The sequence below is a fragment of the Mya arenaria genome, chromosome 11, assembly GCF_026914265.1.
Source record: "Mya arenaria isolate MELC-2E11 chromosome 11, ASM2691426v1".
Taxonomy (NCBI): domain Eukaryota; kingdom Metazoa; phylum Mollusca; class Bivalvia; order Myida; family Myidae; genus Mya; species Mya arenaria.
Window position 1 is genome coordinate 24,918,894 of NC_069132.1, and position 16,686 is coordinate 24,935,579.

At 33.8% G+C, this 16,686-nt stretch overlaps 2 protein-coding genes across 7 annotated transcripts in view; one reads left to right on the plus strand and one right to left on the minus strand.

Annotated features, from left to right (window-relative positions):
* LOC128207564 (lysophospholipase-like protein 1) overlaps window positions 1–16,686 on the minus strand; it is a 220,332-nt gene that overhangs the window by 170,788 nt on the left and 32,858 nt on the right. The window lies entirely within an intron of this gene.
* LOC128207562 (cyclin-dependent kinase-like 1) overlaps window positions 1–16,686 on the plus strand; it is a 34,948-nt gene that overhangs the window by 1,145 nt on the left and 17,117 nt on the right. For all 6 annotated transcript variants that reach the window (XM_052910574.1, XM_052910570.1, XM_052910573.1 and 3 more), the window contains exons 2-5: window positions 4,022–4,143; window positions 4,881–4,953; window positions 11,979–12,069; window positions 14,042–14,242. In XM_052910574.1, the coding sequence (XP_052766534.1) occupies window positions 4,022–4,143; window positions 4,881–4,953; window positions 11,979–12,069; window positions 14,042–14,242 (487 nt within the window). The remainder of the gene's footprint in view (window positions 1–4,021; window positions 4,144–4,880; window positions 4,954–11,978; window positions 12,070–14,041; window positions 14,243–16,686) is intronic.

A 16,686-nucleotide genomic window follows, 5' to 3' on the forward strand; every position in this document is an offset into this window, starting at 1 on the left:
AGACAAGACATCTCATAACTAAATAGGTTCCAGTTAGAAAGTTTTAAAATATAAATTCCTTTCAAATGTTTATACAGTTTGCTCCAAACACTAATTTGTGATGCATTTGAAAGGCCTTTCATATGCAGAATTTTTCAAAATATCAAATACCCTATTATAGGGTATAACAATAAATGTATTTCAAAACTACTTGTACATGCCCAAATGCCAACAGTGACCAATTTGTTGTTTAAAAAAAGAAGCGATACATCTCTACATGTCAGAAGGCAATTGAATCATCATCTCTTAAACTTGTGTCAGCCGTAACAGCCTGGTCCATTATTATGGTAGCCATAATAATCATCAAAATCTCTGATCATTTAAACCATTTCATTCAAATTAATCTTAAGTCCTTACAATTATTGTTAATTTACTATTGATGAAAAAAAGAGTAAGGTTAGGAGTTAGATTTCAAGGGTATTATTTATGTTAAAGATTTTGTTGTTTTATAATGGTTTAAATCTTATATGATAATTTAAAGGCCATAACCTGTTCTTAACTTCTTTTAGCAAAAAAACAAACTGATATCATATGTACATAAAGGTGTATTTTGCAATAAACTCTAAATCAGAAATTAATTTTCTTGAAGTACATGGATAATACCTTATACGTTTTCGAGCTCTTAATTCTTTCCCATTCATCCCCAAGCATGTGTGAAATGTTATCCCTAGATATAAAAAGACCAAATTGATTCCTTCTGATTTAAATAAATATCAGTAATAAATCAATCAATGAAGAATCCAGGATCACAGTTCACCGACCTGTCTATGGCTTTTCTTTATGAATTCATATTCAATTGAACCGTACAAGAATCTTATTGCAACAGGAAAATATTCCAAAACTTGTATTAGGATAACAGGGTTAAGAAAATTGTGTAATGCAACACATTTTTTGCACTATTAAACATCTTTAAATATGGTATGCTATGGACAAAAGCTGGTCGTTTTATCACACCATTGGTGACGATGTTAAATTTCAATGCCTGATGACACAATTGAATTTTACTTTCATTTGAAAGAGCATATCTTGCTGATATATACATGTATATAACACATGTCTGAAAAAAAACCATTATTCATACAGTTATATAAAAAAATGTATTTGCAGTTTGAATATTTGTTCTTTATTTCAACTGAAATTGGGTGTAAAATCAGCTGTGTACAGGTTGTAATATAAGAACCATTTACCGTTCCTGGCTGACAACCTGTATTATTTTACCTCACATCAAAAGAACAAATAGTAAAAATGCCAGGGCAATATTTTCGACTATCACCCCACACTATCACCCTCTGACATCATGAACTGGACTGCCTTGAGGGTGACAGTGCATATTGCCAACCTTCGGAAATACTTTCAACCTCGGCTTCGCCTCGGTTAACAATAAAAAATTACCTCAGGTTGACAATAATGCACTGTTACCCTCAAGACAGTCAATATTGATATACTATTTAATCATCGACGAATCTCCAACCTGCGAATTAAAGCTGAATATTCTCGGCCATCACAACTGATATTGGACCAAAATTATAAATAACCCTTTAAAACAAAACAAAATGACCAATTTCTGTTTGCATGTTACTCATTTAGTACAAAGAGCATTTAATTTAAGATTCTACAATTCAGCAGTAGTTGAACTAACATTATTATATTTCTAGTCATTCTGTGACAGGGAAAGATGACAATTTTAGCAGTCTTTGATTACATCAGAGAAAAAGCATGATTTGTGTTAAAGAAGGTTTAAAATCAAGTCGTCTTTGAGTTGTTTAATATACATTGTCTGTAACTTTAATCAGTGCATTATTAACAGAACAATTCTCTTCATTACATGCATGTACGGACAATGAACAGGAGTTATGAAATTTTTGTCTAGTCTGTAATCAAAGCCTTAAAAGACTTTTTAAATGAATATTTGATGTATAGATATACTTTTCTTTTTTAAAGGAATAGGCCTAAATTCTTGATCTTTGCTCATTTACTGTATACTATTGTTATAAATGGGAACAGCTGAAAAGTTTCACTGTAAAATGCATTGTTCCCTCAACAATATTCAGTAATCGGAAACTTCTTTCTTAAGCTATACAATGTACCTTTGGTGTGATTATTGACTATGTGTCAAAAAGATTACAATTTTATTTGATGTCAGATTTTCCTCATTTTCGGAGTTTCCAATGTCCATGAAATGAATGACATCTTATGATATATTTTTTTGTAAACTGACTATCATATATGAATCATATCAAATTTATGTATACTCTTATGTGGGTCTATGAATTAGCAATAATTGAACACATTAATGTCCTACTTAAAAAAAAGAGTTGAACTCCTACCCTTTTGCAAATTAAGATAAGTCCACACTAATTGAATCTTTTGTTTGACAGATTTTTGCCGCAGCACTGAGCATAATAGAATTTTATTTGGTCAGTTTTAAAAAGTGGAGTGGGTGGTATAAGTTAACTGCATTATGTATATTTATAGTTATGCACCAGTAAATTGCAACCAGGTCCGGGGGTATACCAGGGATAGCCGGGAAAACGGGCCGTGTTTTTACCTTCCAGGTAACCCCGCAGTGCTGGGTACATGCGGTGGTTTTGTCTTCGCGTCAAAAATAGTGGGGAATGGTCCTTATCTAGGGTCCCTGGGATGCGGGGGTATTTGGCGGGGATTTTACCTGCAGTTTGTTCCCGCAGGGCAGGGATTTTACCCAGGCTTTGCTGGACCGAAAGTCAAAGTCCCCGCTATTCCCCGGACCGCGGGGGGGGGGGCCATGGTTACAATTGACTGGTGCATTACATTGACTTACGGTAGTTATGCTAAGTCTCTTGAGTACAATGAGCACAAGTGTGTTGTCTTGTGTTGTGGAGGAAACCTGAAACAAACCAAATTCACATGTGCCAAGGCCTGGAATCAAACCCAGGTCACCTTGGTGAGAACCAAGTGCTCAAATCAGACAACCGTTTATCACTTTGGCGTGGCCGTTAAAAGAGTAAAAGACATTCACGATAGACCGTAATGTAGCTTCTTGTTTGGTTGTATATCTTCAAATACATAATCAAAGTTTCATGTTATTTGATCAATAACTTCACTGATAAAAGGAACTTTGCAGCCTGCTTTTCTGATTGTAGAAGTTTAATATGTCAATATTTAAGATTTTTTTTATCTTTTTCAAAGGGATTTGTTTCAACTAAAAATTTCCAATTTTGACCCATATCTTGACAGCAAGAGATATTTGATTTCTGTTTGCATACTGATTATGAATGTAAGGATTTTTTCAGACATGCCGCAAAATCTGAAGTGTCTCAATTATTTTATTTAAATAGTATGCTTGGTACATATGACGATACAGCATATGTCTATGCTTGGTCCATCACACTTGCTAAAATAATTCTAGATGTGTATTTTGTTGGCCAACTTAGAAAATCAGGTGATGGACAGGATCTGCTTGCAGAGCCCTGGCCCCAATCTCTGAAATCTTCTTAAATCCCTTAATACAGGATTAAGCTTAAAGCTTGCTAATTTTGTGTTTCAATAATTTTCCTAATGTTATCTTCTTCAAGAGTTTATAGACTTTAAACAGGGCTTCCATTAAGAATTTGAAACTAGAAGTATGAACTTCCTGTCCATCAATATTGGAAGTTTTTCACTAAAATGAGGTAGTTTAAGTCTCCCAGAATACACAATTTTTCCAGTATTTTTAAAATAGTACATGTATGTTAAAAATCAAATAATTTGAAACTTTATCTTGCCAAATTCACAGATTATCTTAAGGATAATCCAATATCAATTAACCCCTTTTCATTCATCAAAATCAATTGGTATGTGTTTGGGCTAATTAAAATTAGCTACCTCAGACTGTTAAGCTTATATAATTAAGAAGTATTGAGAAATTGGGACCTAGTACCTTGTGGTATTAGTACCAAAAAAGTAACATTTTCTACTCCAAATTAATAAACTCTTATGCCTGCTTTTATTTGTATTTTTTCAGCAACTGAAGCATCCCAACCTGGTAAACTTGATCGAGGTGTTTCGACGGAAGAAGAGACTGCATCTTGTGTTTGAATATGTCGACCATACAGTGCTAAATGAACTTGACAGACACCCCAGAGGGTTGGTGCTTTTATTTTTCTCACACACTACTTCTACGACACATCCAGCCCTCTTTCTAGGGATTTTGGGAATTAAATAGTGAAACTCCGATAGTAACATATGATTGGATTTGGGTTTCCTAGAAATAACCTGAGATCCATTCTAAAGTTTAAGACAAATTTGTGCTTTTCTTTCATTGGTACAAACTATGTAGATTTTGTCTTTTTCACAAAATCACTGAAACAAGTTCAATATATTTTTTGCCCTACATGTTCAGCCAATCAGGGGCGCTGGATTATTTAAATGTTAAGATTCTTATTTGTTAAGATTCGTTACTTATCGCTGAAGATGACGCTTCATGATTAAGTTAATTGCTATAAATGCGCAAGTATATAGCCACGCCTACTGTTAGAATATGCAAAGGCGCATCTTCAGTGTCACCGCTGATTCAAATCTTGCAGTGATTGACAGGGCTTTTTGACAGGTGCACTGCTTGATTTTAAAGCTGATGCGGAGGGCCCAACACTAAGATGGTTAGAATTTATTATTTAGTAATCTCTTCGTGAATAAAAAGCCACAGTCTCTTCTCTGTGCTCTGCTCCCTTTGGTCACTTATTCACGAAGAAACTACTTAATATACTCTAACCTACAATCATGTAAACTGAAACTCAGATGTTTTTGCAGATTGAAAATAAAATATGTTTATGTACATGTATACCAGTATTGCAATTATGTATGTTGTTTTTGTTTATTTTCAGTGTTCCCGAAACTATGGTCAAAAGAATCGTATATCAGATCCTGCTTGCTGTAAATTTTTGTCATCAACATCATGTAAGTCTGTTTAATTAGTATCTTATAAAAATCAACAATAAATAACACATTTGTATCGTAAGGTTACTGTAATAAGAACAAATACAAAAACACATTATGTTCGGTCAACTAGTATTGACTTGATAAGCTTTCCTGTTTGATGGATTTACTTCCTCCACTGGGGTAGTGGTCTAGTGGTTCAGGTGTCTGCCTCTCATCCAATTTTAGGTTAGAGCCCCACCAGAAGTATATTCAGTCTGTGTCTCAAAAAAAGGACTTGATATAATTCTTATCCCTATCCTTAGACATGCGCCAGTGATAACATTCAGCCTGTTGATAAACTATTTTTACAGTCCAATCAAAGCACTTGGATTCTGATCTTCAATTTATGTTTAAATTAGTTTCATATTGAATATCATATGGCCTCAAGAGTCAATCGTATCAGCTTTTATAATTGGAATAATTAAGATTAACACGATTAGTATATTGCCACTTTTTCTTTCTAGATGTGGAACATTTCATATTTATATATAATTGAAGAAAAATCATTATAGAGTTGTGTTGATAATAAAGGTAGTGCATGTTCTAGATACTGAGGATAAAGATAACTTATAATCTTCAGTTGAATCCTCTTATGGTTACCATTTTGTAGGTGTGTACATGTACACTGTATGTATATACAGCATGTAATTAAATTCCAAAGCAAACAGGACCAGCATTTTTCCTTTTAAAATCATAAGAGGATTTCATGCAAATTAAAACTGAACTGTTGAATCAGATAAAATTGGATTTCATTTGATACCTAAATTAATTTGCCGTGAATATGTTTGATGAACGTATGGAGATAGTTGTTCGGCATATTTGACATTACCGGTAAATGCATTTTTTCTAATTTTGATCAAAAGCAATCATCTCTATTTTAAATAATCTTATGGCATCTCAAAATCTATTATAAGGAAAAATCAGTTCAAGTTATCAGTTGAATATTACAAAAGTTAATTGTATATATTTTTAGCTTCATTAGATTTCAATGATTTTTAAAGGTTTGCAAAGGCAAATGTGAATGCTGGGTTCAGCTGCCAATGCCAGAATTGAATGAATTATAAAAATCATATATTTAATTTGCAGAAAAAAAATCAGACCATCAGTATAAGAACTTGACTGTGCACTTGATTTGCTTATTAAATTATACATATATATAAGGAAAAGTTAATTTTGATAAATTGAAATCAGTCTTGTGGGGGATTGACACTATAATGAACCATTGTACAACTTTTATCGTGTTACGTTAACTGTTGCTTGTAAATGTCTTCCGCCCTTGGTGAAACATGTCGATAATTTGTGAGTTGTTAATTAATATTCAAATGTCATTATGTTTTCCTGATATATTTCTTTTTCTCGCTGTATTTTCAATGTTCATAACAAAGTGTGGGTCCTTGTTCTTTCTGTTATCTCCTTTGAAACTTTCAGAGTAAGCTATAAATTTGGTGTCCATTAACTAAATTTTGTTTTCTTTGTGCTACAAATTCATTTTCAGTCCTTTTACTGCCAATGATATCATATTTCTGTCCCAGCTATGATACTATACTTCTGTCCTGTTACTTTCAACGATACCATATTTCATGTCCTTTTACTTTTAATGGTACCATATTTCTATCTTATAACTTTCAATGATACCATATTAAAGTCCTTTTACTTTCAATGATACCATATTTCTATCATATAACTTTCAATGATACCATATTTCTATCATATAACTTTCAATGATACCATATTAAAGTCCTTTTACTTTCAATGATACCATATTTCTATCATATAACTTTCAATGATACCATATTTCTATCTTATAACTTTCAAGAATACCATATTAAAGTCCTTTTACTTGCAATGATACCATATTTCTGTCCTTTTACTTGCAATAATACCATATTTTCTGTTCTTTTACAATTGTACTTTCAATGATACCATATTTCTGTCCTATTACTTTCAATGATACCATATTTATGTCCTATTACTTTCAATGATACCACATTTTCTGTCCTACTACCTCCAATGATACCATATTTTCTGTCCTTGCACTTTCAATGATACCATATTTCTGTCCTATTACTTTCAATGATGCCATATTTCTATCCTATTACTTTCAATGATACCATATTTCTGTCCTATTACTTTCAATGATACAATATTTCCATCCTATTACTTTCAATGATACTATATTTCTGTCCTATTACTTTCAATGATACCATATTTCTGTCCTATTACTTTCAATGATACCATATTTCTGTCCTATTACTTTCAATGATACCATACAGGGCTCTCACTAGGATGAAAATTTTGGGAGAAGTGACTTCTCCCTCCAGCCAAATTAGGGAAAAGTGATACTTCACCTTCACCATTGTTAAGATTTGATCATTCCCGTTACATGGTATACTATATAATTGGATGTTTTTGTCCATTGGATACCTTTTTTTATTGATATGAATTAAACACAGATAATTATTACATATTTTTATTGCTAAAACATTATTTTAAATAAGCACTTACAACAACTCAAAGGTGAAAATCATTTAAGATATGTATGAACATTTCAAACAATGGTAATATAACAAAGTTACATATATGAAAGAAAACAATGGTAATCTAACAGGGTTACATAAAAAAATACATTTGTTCTGTACTGCAGCTACAAACATCACTCAGATTCACTATACTGCCACATTATATGAGATACAACTTTCACACTTTTTCTGCCTTCCACTTTGCAAGAGCACGACTAAAGTCAAAGTCTCTTAGTGCTGGTCCATCCTCTGAGATGCGCATCAGATCATCCAATGTTGTGCACTTAATCGACGTCCTGCCTTTGGACTTGATCCGGTTCTGAGTACTAAATCCCCGTTCACATTGGACACTTGTCATTGGAATAACAGAACAACACTTCAAAAGCATGACCATATTTGGTAAGTCCTCAGACTTCATCAAGGCATTTAACACTTTTAATACAGTTGATCTGCTGTAACTGCCCTTCACTAAACGCTTGTACATCTGATACTGAGTTGTTATATCCGTTTTGTTGGGCAGGTGGGACTCAAAGTGTGTTGCTAGTCGTTGAAGTTCCTCAACACCATATTTTGCCACTGAATCAGTGGCACAGATGTTTTCAGGGATGAGGACTTTCATGCTCTCTAGTATTTCGGTTTCACTGAATCTTTTCTCAAGGTTGTTCGTTAATTTATTAATGTAGTCAGGTGTTATGTTGCTCAGGATCTTCTGTTGCTGTGTGTAATACCTCAGTTCAGGGGAAAAGCCAACATTGTCAGGTTCATCTTCATCTTCACTCTCACTCTCACTGAACCCTTCAAATGTAACGTTATTCCTGATGGCATCATGCACTGACTTACAGTCTGACTCACTCAATGGCCTGGTGTAGGTCACTTTATTTCCCTCCACTTTCACAAACTTGGATAATTTGTCAACAAATACACCATCAACCTCTATCAAATCCTTCAGACACTCGCATGTGCTCATGACTACTGGCTTTACTGAACTAAAGACCAAAGTTTCTTTCTGGAATGTCTTAGACAAACGACCAATGAAGGGAAGTATGTCCATCATCAGGTGTGTTATGGCAATGAACTTGAACTGGTGAACCTCATGAAGAAGACCTTTAGCAGCAGCTTCAACTGTGGCCTCTCACTCTAGCGCCATACACAAGGCTGGATATGTCTGGTAAACCACTTGAACTGCATGCTCTAGACTTAACCATCTTACAGAATGGACCTCGGCAAACTTAAGTTCTGGCATATCTAGTAGGCTTTGGATGGCACGAAGTCTGTTCGACCGTAGAGCTGAGTTGTTGAAGTATCTGAAGGTGCTGGCAATGGTCCTAGCGTACTCCTCCATGTGCAGAACAAGCTTTGCAGCCTACGAAGTTGCCAGCGCGGTTCTGTGAGCTGCACAGTGTACTCCAATGAGAGATGGGGAGTGTCCTTGAAGTAGTTTGACAACACCACCTGTCTTCCCTGTCATTACACTGGCACCATCAGTTCCAATCCCCACCATTTTTGTAATGTCAAGTCCTTTAGCTTTGAGTTCTGACACCACTAATGACACAATGTTTTTAGCATTTGCTGAGCCTTCGCTGATCAGTTTATTTGACAGAAGGAAGTTGTTAAGTCCAGATTCACAGACACACTGAGAATAAATGATTAGTCCTTTCTTGTTGCCCCTGTCAGTGCTTTCATCAATTGTTATTGAAAATACATCTGAATTCTTAATTGTCTGTACACTGTCTTCAAGGATGACTTGGGAAATAGCACTTTTAAGTTCAGAAACACTGTGGCTGGAAGTGTAGGACAGGTAGTCGGATATACCGTAATTCACCTAAGAGTTCGGACACCCTTAAATTAATTATTTTTTTCGCTGTCCGAAAACATAGAAAATTACCATTTTTACATTTTATTTACATGTTTGTTTAACCTGCCTTTTTGTTTGCATTTTACCACCTATTAATTTATCCGTAGTAATCAATGGTCATAAACTTATTTATTACGCCTATAAGTGTAAATCCTTCATCAAGTTAATTAAAACACCATTTTATACATGCATTGAACTGAATAAACACATTCTATCAGCTTCAGATCAAAGAGTCACACTGTGTGACGTCACATAACTTACAGTTAACCTGTTATACCCACGAGGATCTCGAGGAGAGCATGGACATTGCTATGCAGGATTAATGTATAACTGTACGATTATTGATTCTTACAGTCTGTAAGTGTGGTACAAGTTTGAAAGTTTATTGGCAGATCGTTTTACAAACATGTCATGTCTATGTTTTCTTAATCCCTTGATTGCCCTTGTTGTTTCTTTAATCCTCCAATAAATATATCACACTTCCTTTTTAACAGGCAATAAATCATTTAGGATGGGTAATAACTAATTAACTTGTCACATTGGTGTATACGGTTAGGTAATCTAGCCAGGCATTGTAAAGATAAAAATCAATAATCTTCGTCTGTGAAACTTGGTAACTGTGAAAGTTATGATTGATGTCCTTTGGGTGTCCGAAAATTAGGTACGCAAAATAAATTATTTTGGAAAATAATTATGGGTGTCCGAATATTTAGAGTGTCCGAACTCTTAGGTAAATTACGGTACCAAAATTAATCCCTATGGATTTAGCATAATCCACAACATGTTTCATCTCAACCTTTGGGAGCTCGCGTTTGGCAATATAGTAGGCTGTTTTCAGGAGGTTTAAGGCCATGTCATCATCCTTGGTAATTTTGGTGGCCAGTAGTTTCTGCATGGGCTTCTGTGAACTGAGTGATGATCGCTGGACTGCATTCAGATGTTGTTTTGCTGAAATAAAAAAAAAACTTCAATATCAATTTAACAAAAACTGTTTTAAAAATTGTATACTAACTAAACCTTTTTAATGAATTTGTTTATTCGTCTATTAAATGGTGCTTATTCTTTTATTTTCCATTATGTATTCTCTTTCCCACCAATGTTTAATAGTTATACTTACATGTTGCATGCCTAGAGTGGTTTGTAGTTTTTCCTGGTTTTTCATGCCCAGTAGCATAGGCATTGTCAATTTTACATTCTCTACATAATTTACAATGCCAAAGTTTGTTCTCATCTTGAGTGTACCAGTCGAAAGATGCCTGATTCAATGCTTTTGAGAATTGACGTTTTGACGGTAATTCAATTTTGCTTGCAGTCTCTATTTCTGTTAATTTACGTTTTGAGCCAGGTTTGGGAGATTGGCCCTTTAACCAAGATGCTACGGACATAACGGTATTGCCTAACCAATTTTCTACATAAGAATGATCGTAACGAAGGTCATAAAGTGAAAATTTGAGTATGTACATACTGCCTTATTGTCGGCGATGTCAATATCGCTTTTATCTATCTGATGGCTAATTGCTTTGTTTTGACTGCAAAAAAATTCGCGAAATTTTGGGCGAAGTCAATATCGCTTTGATGTTACAAAAAGGCGAAGTCTAAGAATTTTAGGCGACCACTTCGCCCAAGTCGCCCTCTCGCGAGAGCCCTGCCATATTTATGTCCTATTATTTCAATGATACCATATTTCTGTCCTATTACTTTTAAAGATAACATTTTTCTGTCCTATTACTTTCAATGATACCATATTTCATCTCCTATTACTTTTAATGGTACCATATTTTCTGTCCTATTACTTTCAATGATACCATATTTCTGTCCTATCACTTTCAATGATACCATATTTTCTGTCCTATTACTTTCAATGATACCATATTTCTGTCCTATTACATGCAATGATACCATATTTTCTTTCCTATGACTTGCAATGATACCATATTTTCTGTCCTATTACAATTGTACTTTTAATGATACAATATTTCCATCCTATTACTTTCAATGATACCATATTTCTGTCCTATCACTTTCAATGATACCATATTTTCTGTCCTATTACTTTCAATGATACCATATTTCTGTCCTATTACATGCAATGATACCATATTTTCTTTCCTATGACTTGCAATGATACCATATTTTCTTTCCTATGACTTGCAATGATACCATATTTTCTTTCCTATGACTTGCAATGATACCATATTTTCTGTCCTATTACAATTGTACTTTTAATGATACAATATTTCCATCCTATTACTTTCAATGATACCATATTTCTGTCCTTTAAATGATACCATATTAAAGTCCTTTTACTTTCAATGATTCCATATTAAAGTCCTATTACTTTCAATGATGCCATATATATTAAAGTCCTCCTACTTTCAATGATACCATATATATTAAAGTCCTCCTACTTTCAATGATACCATTTTTCGTCCTATTTCTTTCAATGATACCATATTTTCAGTCCTCTCTCTTTCAGTGTTAAATGTAGCTACAGATTCATTTTCTGTCTTGTTGCTTTCAATGATAGCTCAGTTTCAGTCCTTTTACAATTTCAGTGATGGCTACAAACATAATTTCTGTTCTAAAACTTTCAGTGATAGCTCATTTTCTGTCCTGTTCTCTATTTTCAGTGTATCCACAGAGATGTGAAACCAGAAAACATCCTTATAACAAGATCTGGACAAGTCAAATTGTGTGACTTTGGATTTGCCAGAATTTTAAGTAAGTATTGGAATGAGATTTTACTGCCGAAATTTGCTTATAAGTAATCTAAGCTATTCATGCTTGAAAGTCTAACATTTTTTTTTATTTTCGGCAAAAAGCAACATGATATATAAATATAAATGAATAAATTGCACAAGGGAAAGATATTTTATATCTGAGATTACTGCGATCTTGAAACGCTAAAAACCCATTTTTATCACAATTTTATGAATGTGATCCTAATTTTCTTGTTTCCATCTAGTTTCATACAGTGATTTCTTTACCTTAAGTGTAAGTGTAATTGTTTTGCAATATTTTTGTGAAAACAAAATGGTTACAAAAGATGTTTTCCAAATATAAGCAATGCATACATCAAATTTGGTTGGAGTGCCATGTTTACTTAAGATTGCCTTGGACTAATATAGTTTCGAAATACTGGCATACACATTAAAGGTGTGACTATATAAGTCCTGGCATGTTGTCAAATATTTTGCTAGCGTTGTATTGTTCCCATTGTCATGAGCAAGTCTAAATCAGCGAGAACAAAAGCAATCTTTGTAAAATCATTCCTTTTATGATCTTTCACATGGTCTCTGGTCGTCCGTATGTTAAAAGGAAGTTGATCAAGTCATTACTCATAATAGCGTTGCTATATTATTTCAAATCGATACATGAGCCCGGTATAATGTAGAATGTTAGTACAATTATAATAGTGTTTATCATAGTTAAGGTTAAGCTGTTTAAAGCTCCAAAAGTTTCCTTTCATTGCGAACACTAGCTACATGTAACTAGTAATTAGCTATGTGCCAAGTCATTACATAATTATACATGCTTGCTTTACTATCGAAAATGTGTTAAGGATATACAACTTTGCACATAGCAACAATGAAATATTTGCCTATGTTTAAATCACCACTGAAGAATTTTCAATATTTGATATTTCAGAAATTTTATGAAGTATATAATGGCTTAATAAATATCATGTTGAAATATTCCTTACATGAAAGAGTGTTTCTCATTTAAGTGTAATTTGAAATAGGTTTCATTTTTTATGAAAAAAAGCTTTGATGACACAAAGTAAGGATAATCTACCTGGCATGAATTTTAAGTGATACAACTAATTAAAATTCCCAACTTATTCCAAACTTTTTTCCTTAGGTACTCAATGTCAATAGTTTCAGTTTTATCGGGATAATCCATCTACATTAAGAGACAAATAAGAGGATATTTGTTGAATTTTGGCGTAAGATTACAGAATGATTACAGGAAGCTGTGCCACTAAACAAAATGTTACTTTCTTTGATCATGAGTGAAATAAATTTCCATCTTACACCAAATTCCAACAAATGTTCTCTTTCATTTATGGTAAAATTTAAGATAAATGTCAATTTGATTGGCTATAATTAGAAAATCATGTTTTCAACATGCCATTCAGAATTGTAAAATAATAAAGTTGCCTTTGTCTGACTTAACTGTTATATCTGTATGTTGTTTTTGAGTCCAAAAAAATAAATATTTTTTTTAGTAAAATTGAATATTTTTACTCATGAATGTAAATGATAATACTTTGAAGTAAGAATTGTCTGATGGTGTAATAAGTGAGGTGGTTAGAGGGTGACCTGATATGGGATATATGGGGCAAAGGAAAACTTATCAAGAGAGAGGAAAGCTCGAATCCGAATATTGTTTTGAGGCGCCCAGTATATCCCATATCCGGTCACCTACTAACCGATAACCTATATATCACGTCGACAACCTGGGATCACCACATGACCAGACCTAGACCAATGGCATTGCGTCATTCCTTTTGGAGGCGTACTTTAGGTGTTTGCCTATCACCCAAGAGGAGCACCACCAGTGTCATGTTCTCTTGGTTTCTCAATTTTGGGTGAAGCATACCAACTTATACTTGTCTTCTGTGTTAATAATTGAGCGTAATTAAAAAATATTAACTTCACACTTGACACACATGTTTTTATTTCTGTTTTAGCTGGTCCTGGTGATTCATACACAGATTATGTGGCGACGCGGTGGTACCGAGCGCCAGAACTGCTGGTTGGAGATACGCAATATGGTCCTCCTGTTGATGTGTGGGCTGTCGGCTGTGTGTTCGCGGAACTGCTTACCGGCCAGGCACTGTGGCCAGGCAAATCCGACGTCGACCAGTTGTATTTAATAAAAAAGACACTAGGTATAAAAAAATGATGTTCTTCTGATGTTTTAAATTTAAGATGAAATTAAGGAAGAAGTGAAAATCAACGTCATCACCTTGGTAGGGAAATTTAAAATATTTCTTTGGAGTTTTTTTCGTAGAAGTATGGAAATGAATGTTATTAATGTCTGTAAATATGTATTGGTATCAAATGAGTGGGAATGTTAATGGAATAATTGAAGTAGAGTGAGGATATGGATGTAATACAGACGTCATTCGCAGGTAAGAGAGTGCATTTGGATGACGACTAATGTCTATCTAATGACTGTATCTCATGTTCGCTGGTAGAGTAGTGCAGTGCATTGTACATATATCGGGTATTATCCCCCAATTATCCATATTCAGACATAATCGGTATATCTCCTCGAAGAGTGGTGGCATGAATTTTTCATTAAAATCAAATTAATTGTTTATGTGAGAACAGTGATATAAGATATCTTAACTTAAATGCCACTCAAGCCATTTTTGTCAATAAATATGCCGAAGATTACAGCGCACTTGCCGTTATCGTCTTTGTTTGATAGAAAAATGTTGATGACGAATATATTCTTGAGTGCTGATAAGAAAAATAGAGCTATTTGTTTGACAATGTTCTCAAAATGTTGATAGATCTATCAAGTTCACATAAGTGTTTGATGAAAAATTTAAAAATTGAAGAACATTGTTTTCACTGTTTTCCCATAATAGAAAAAAAAATATCCCTCAACTGATATGAACCTAGATTTTATATTCTTGTTTGTGTTTTGATAGTAGCATTACACATTTAGTTGAGAGGCATAAGTACTGAATAAGAAGAATGAAGAATGGTCCCAGTCGTATGTCCCTCTTGGAGGGCCTATTTAATTGACCGTCATACGAACACTTCTTACATACAAAGTTTGTATGAAGGTATTCCCAGATATTCACCATTTCATTCATATTTTGTAAAAAAAAAGTGCACCTGTTTTTTGTACTAAGAGGTGCACAGATTTCAGTCTAGTTTGCTTGTGACTGAATAAAACAGGCCCTAAGACTTCTACTATATTGGATGAACAAGCACAAGTTATTATTCAATTGTTTGCTATCAAAATTGGTCAATATGCCCTGCTGTATAAAATCTAGAATTTGAAAAAGCCTGGAAAACATTCTACCAGCAGGGCTTGTGCTTATTCCGACCACTGCATTAGTAATGATTCCTTTCGATTATTATGTCCCCGAAGGGAGTCATAATTATAGTGGCTTTTAAATTATTTTTAGAAGGGTACATTAAAAAAATGAAGTTCAGACATTAATTGTTAATTTGATTAAATGAAGTTTGAAAATTGGTAAACAATTGTGTGCTCAGAGGTGGTTTTCAGATTGTGTTTTGAAAAGCTTATATATCTTGTGTTAAGATCATGCCAGCCTTTACATGTAATTAAATGTGCACGCGTACATGGTACATATTGATAATAGATTCTCTTTAAAATCGAATGGATTTATAAACTGTTTACCCTACTGATTTGACAAGAAGAACACATGCAGTTATTCAATAGATTTATATCTAAATTGTATTTAAATCCTTCATACTTTGCATATCTTTCCACTTAATTCCACTTATTGCATAATGTTACATAGACAGCCTTCTTTTTTATTATGTAATATAATCTATATCAATGATAATTATCAACTGTTGAAAACTTGTTAAAAAAGTTTGAAAAACTAACAGGTCTATTTTTTAGTTTACCTTACTCTTTTTGATTTTTTTTAAATCTGGATTTGCATAGATTTCAAAGTGATAAGAATTGATCATAGTTACAATAGGCACAATCCTTGGATTAATTATTAGTTTGCATTAGTTTGCATGAATCTGATTGTTTTGGCTTTAATTAAGACATGATTTTATTTATGTGAACAATTAGGATTTTTGTCTAGCTGTTTACTTATCATTGCCTTTTAAATTATAAAACAAAATAATTGTTGCACTACTGATAATGCTTTTATTGTCTAACTTTTTAATCAAAAACGTGCACAATTAAACACTTCTACTTATTAGTTTGTATACCATTGTTGTGCCATTCTGTCATTTATAACAATACACAGACAGTGGTGCTCCTATGTTACTGGTCATTTGTTACAAGACTCCATACACAGACAGTGGTGCTCCTATGTTACTGGTCATTTGTTACAAGACCCCATACACAGACAGTGGTGCTCCTATGTTACTGGTCATTTGTTACAAGACCCCATACACAGACAGTGGTGCTCCTATGTTACTGGTCATTTGTTACAAGACCCCATACACAGACAGGGGTGCTCCTATGTTACTGGTCATTTGTTACAAGACCCCATACACAGACAGTGGTGCTCCTATGTTACTGGTCATTTGTTACAAGACCCCATACACAGACAGTGGTGCTCCTATGTTACTGGTCATTTGTTACAAGACCCCATACACAGACAGT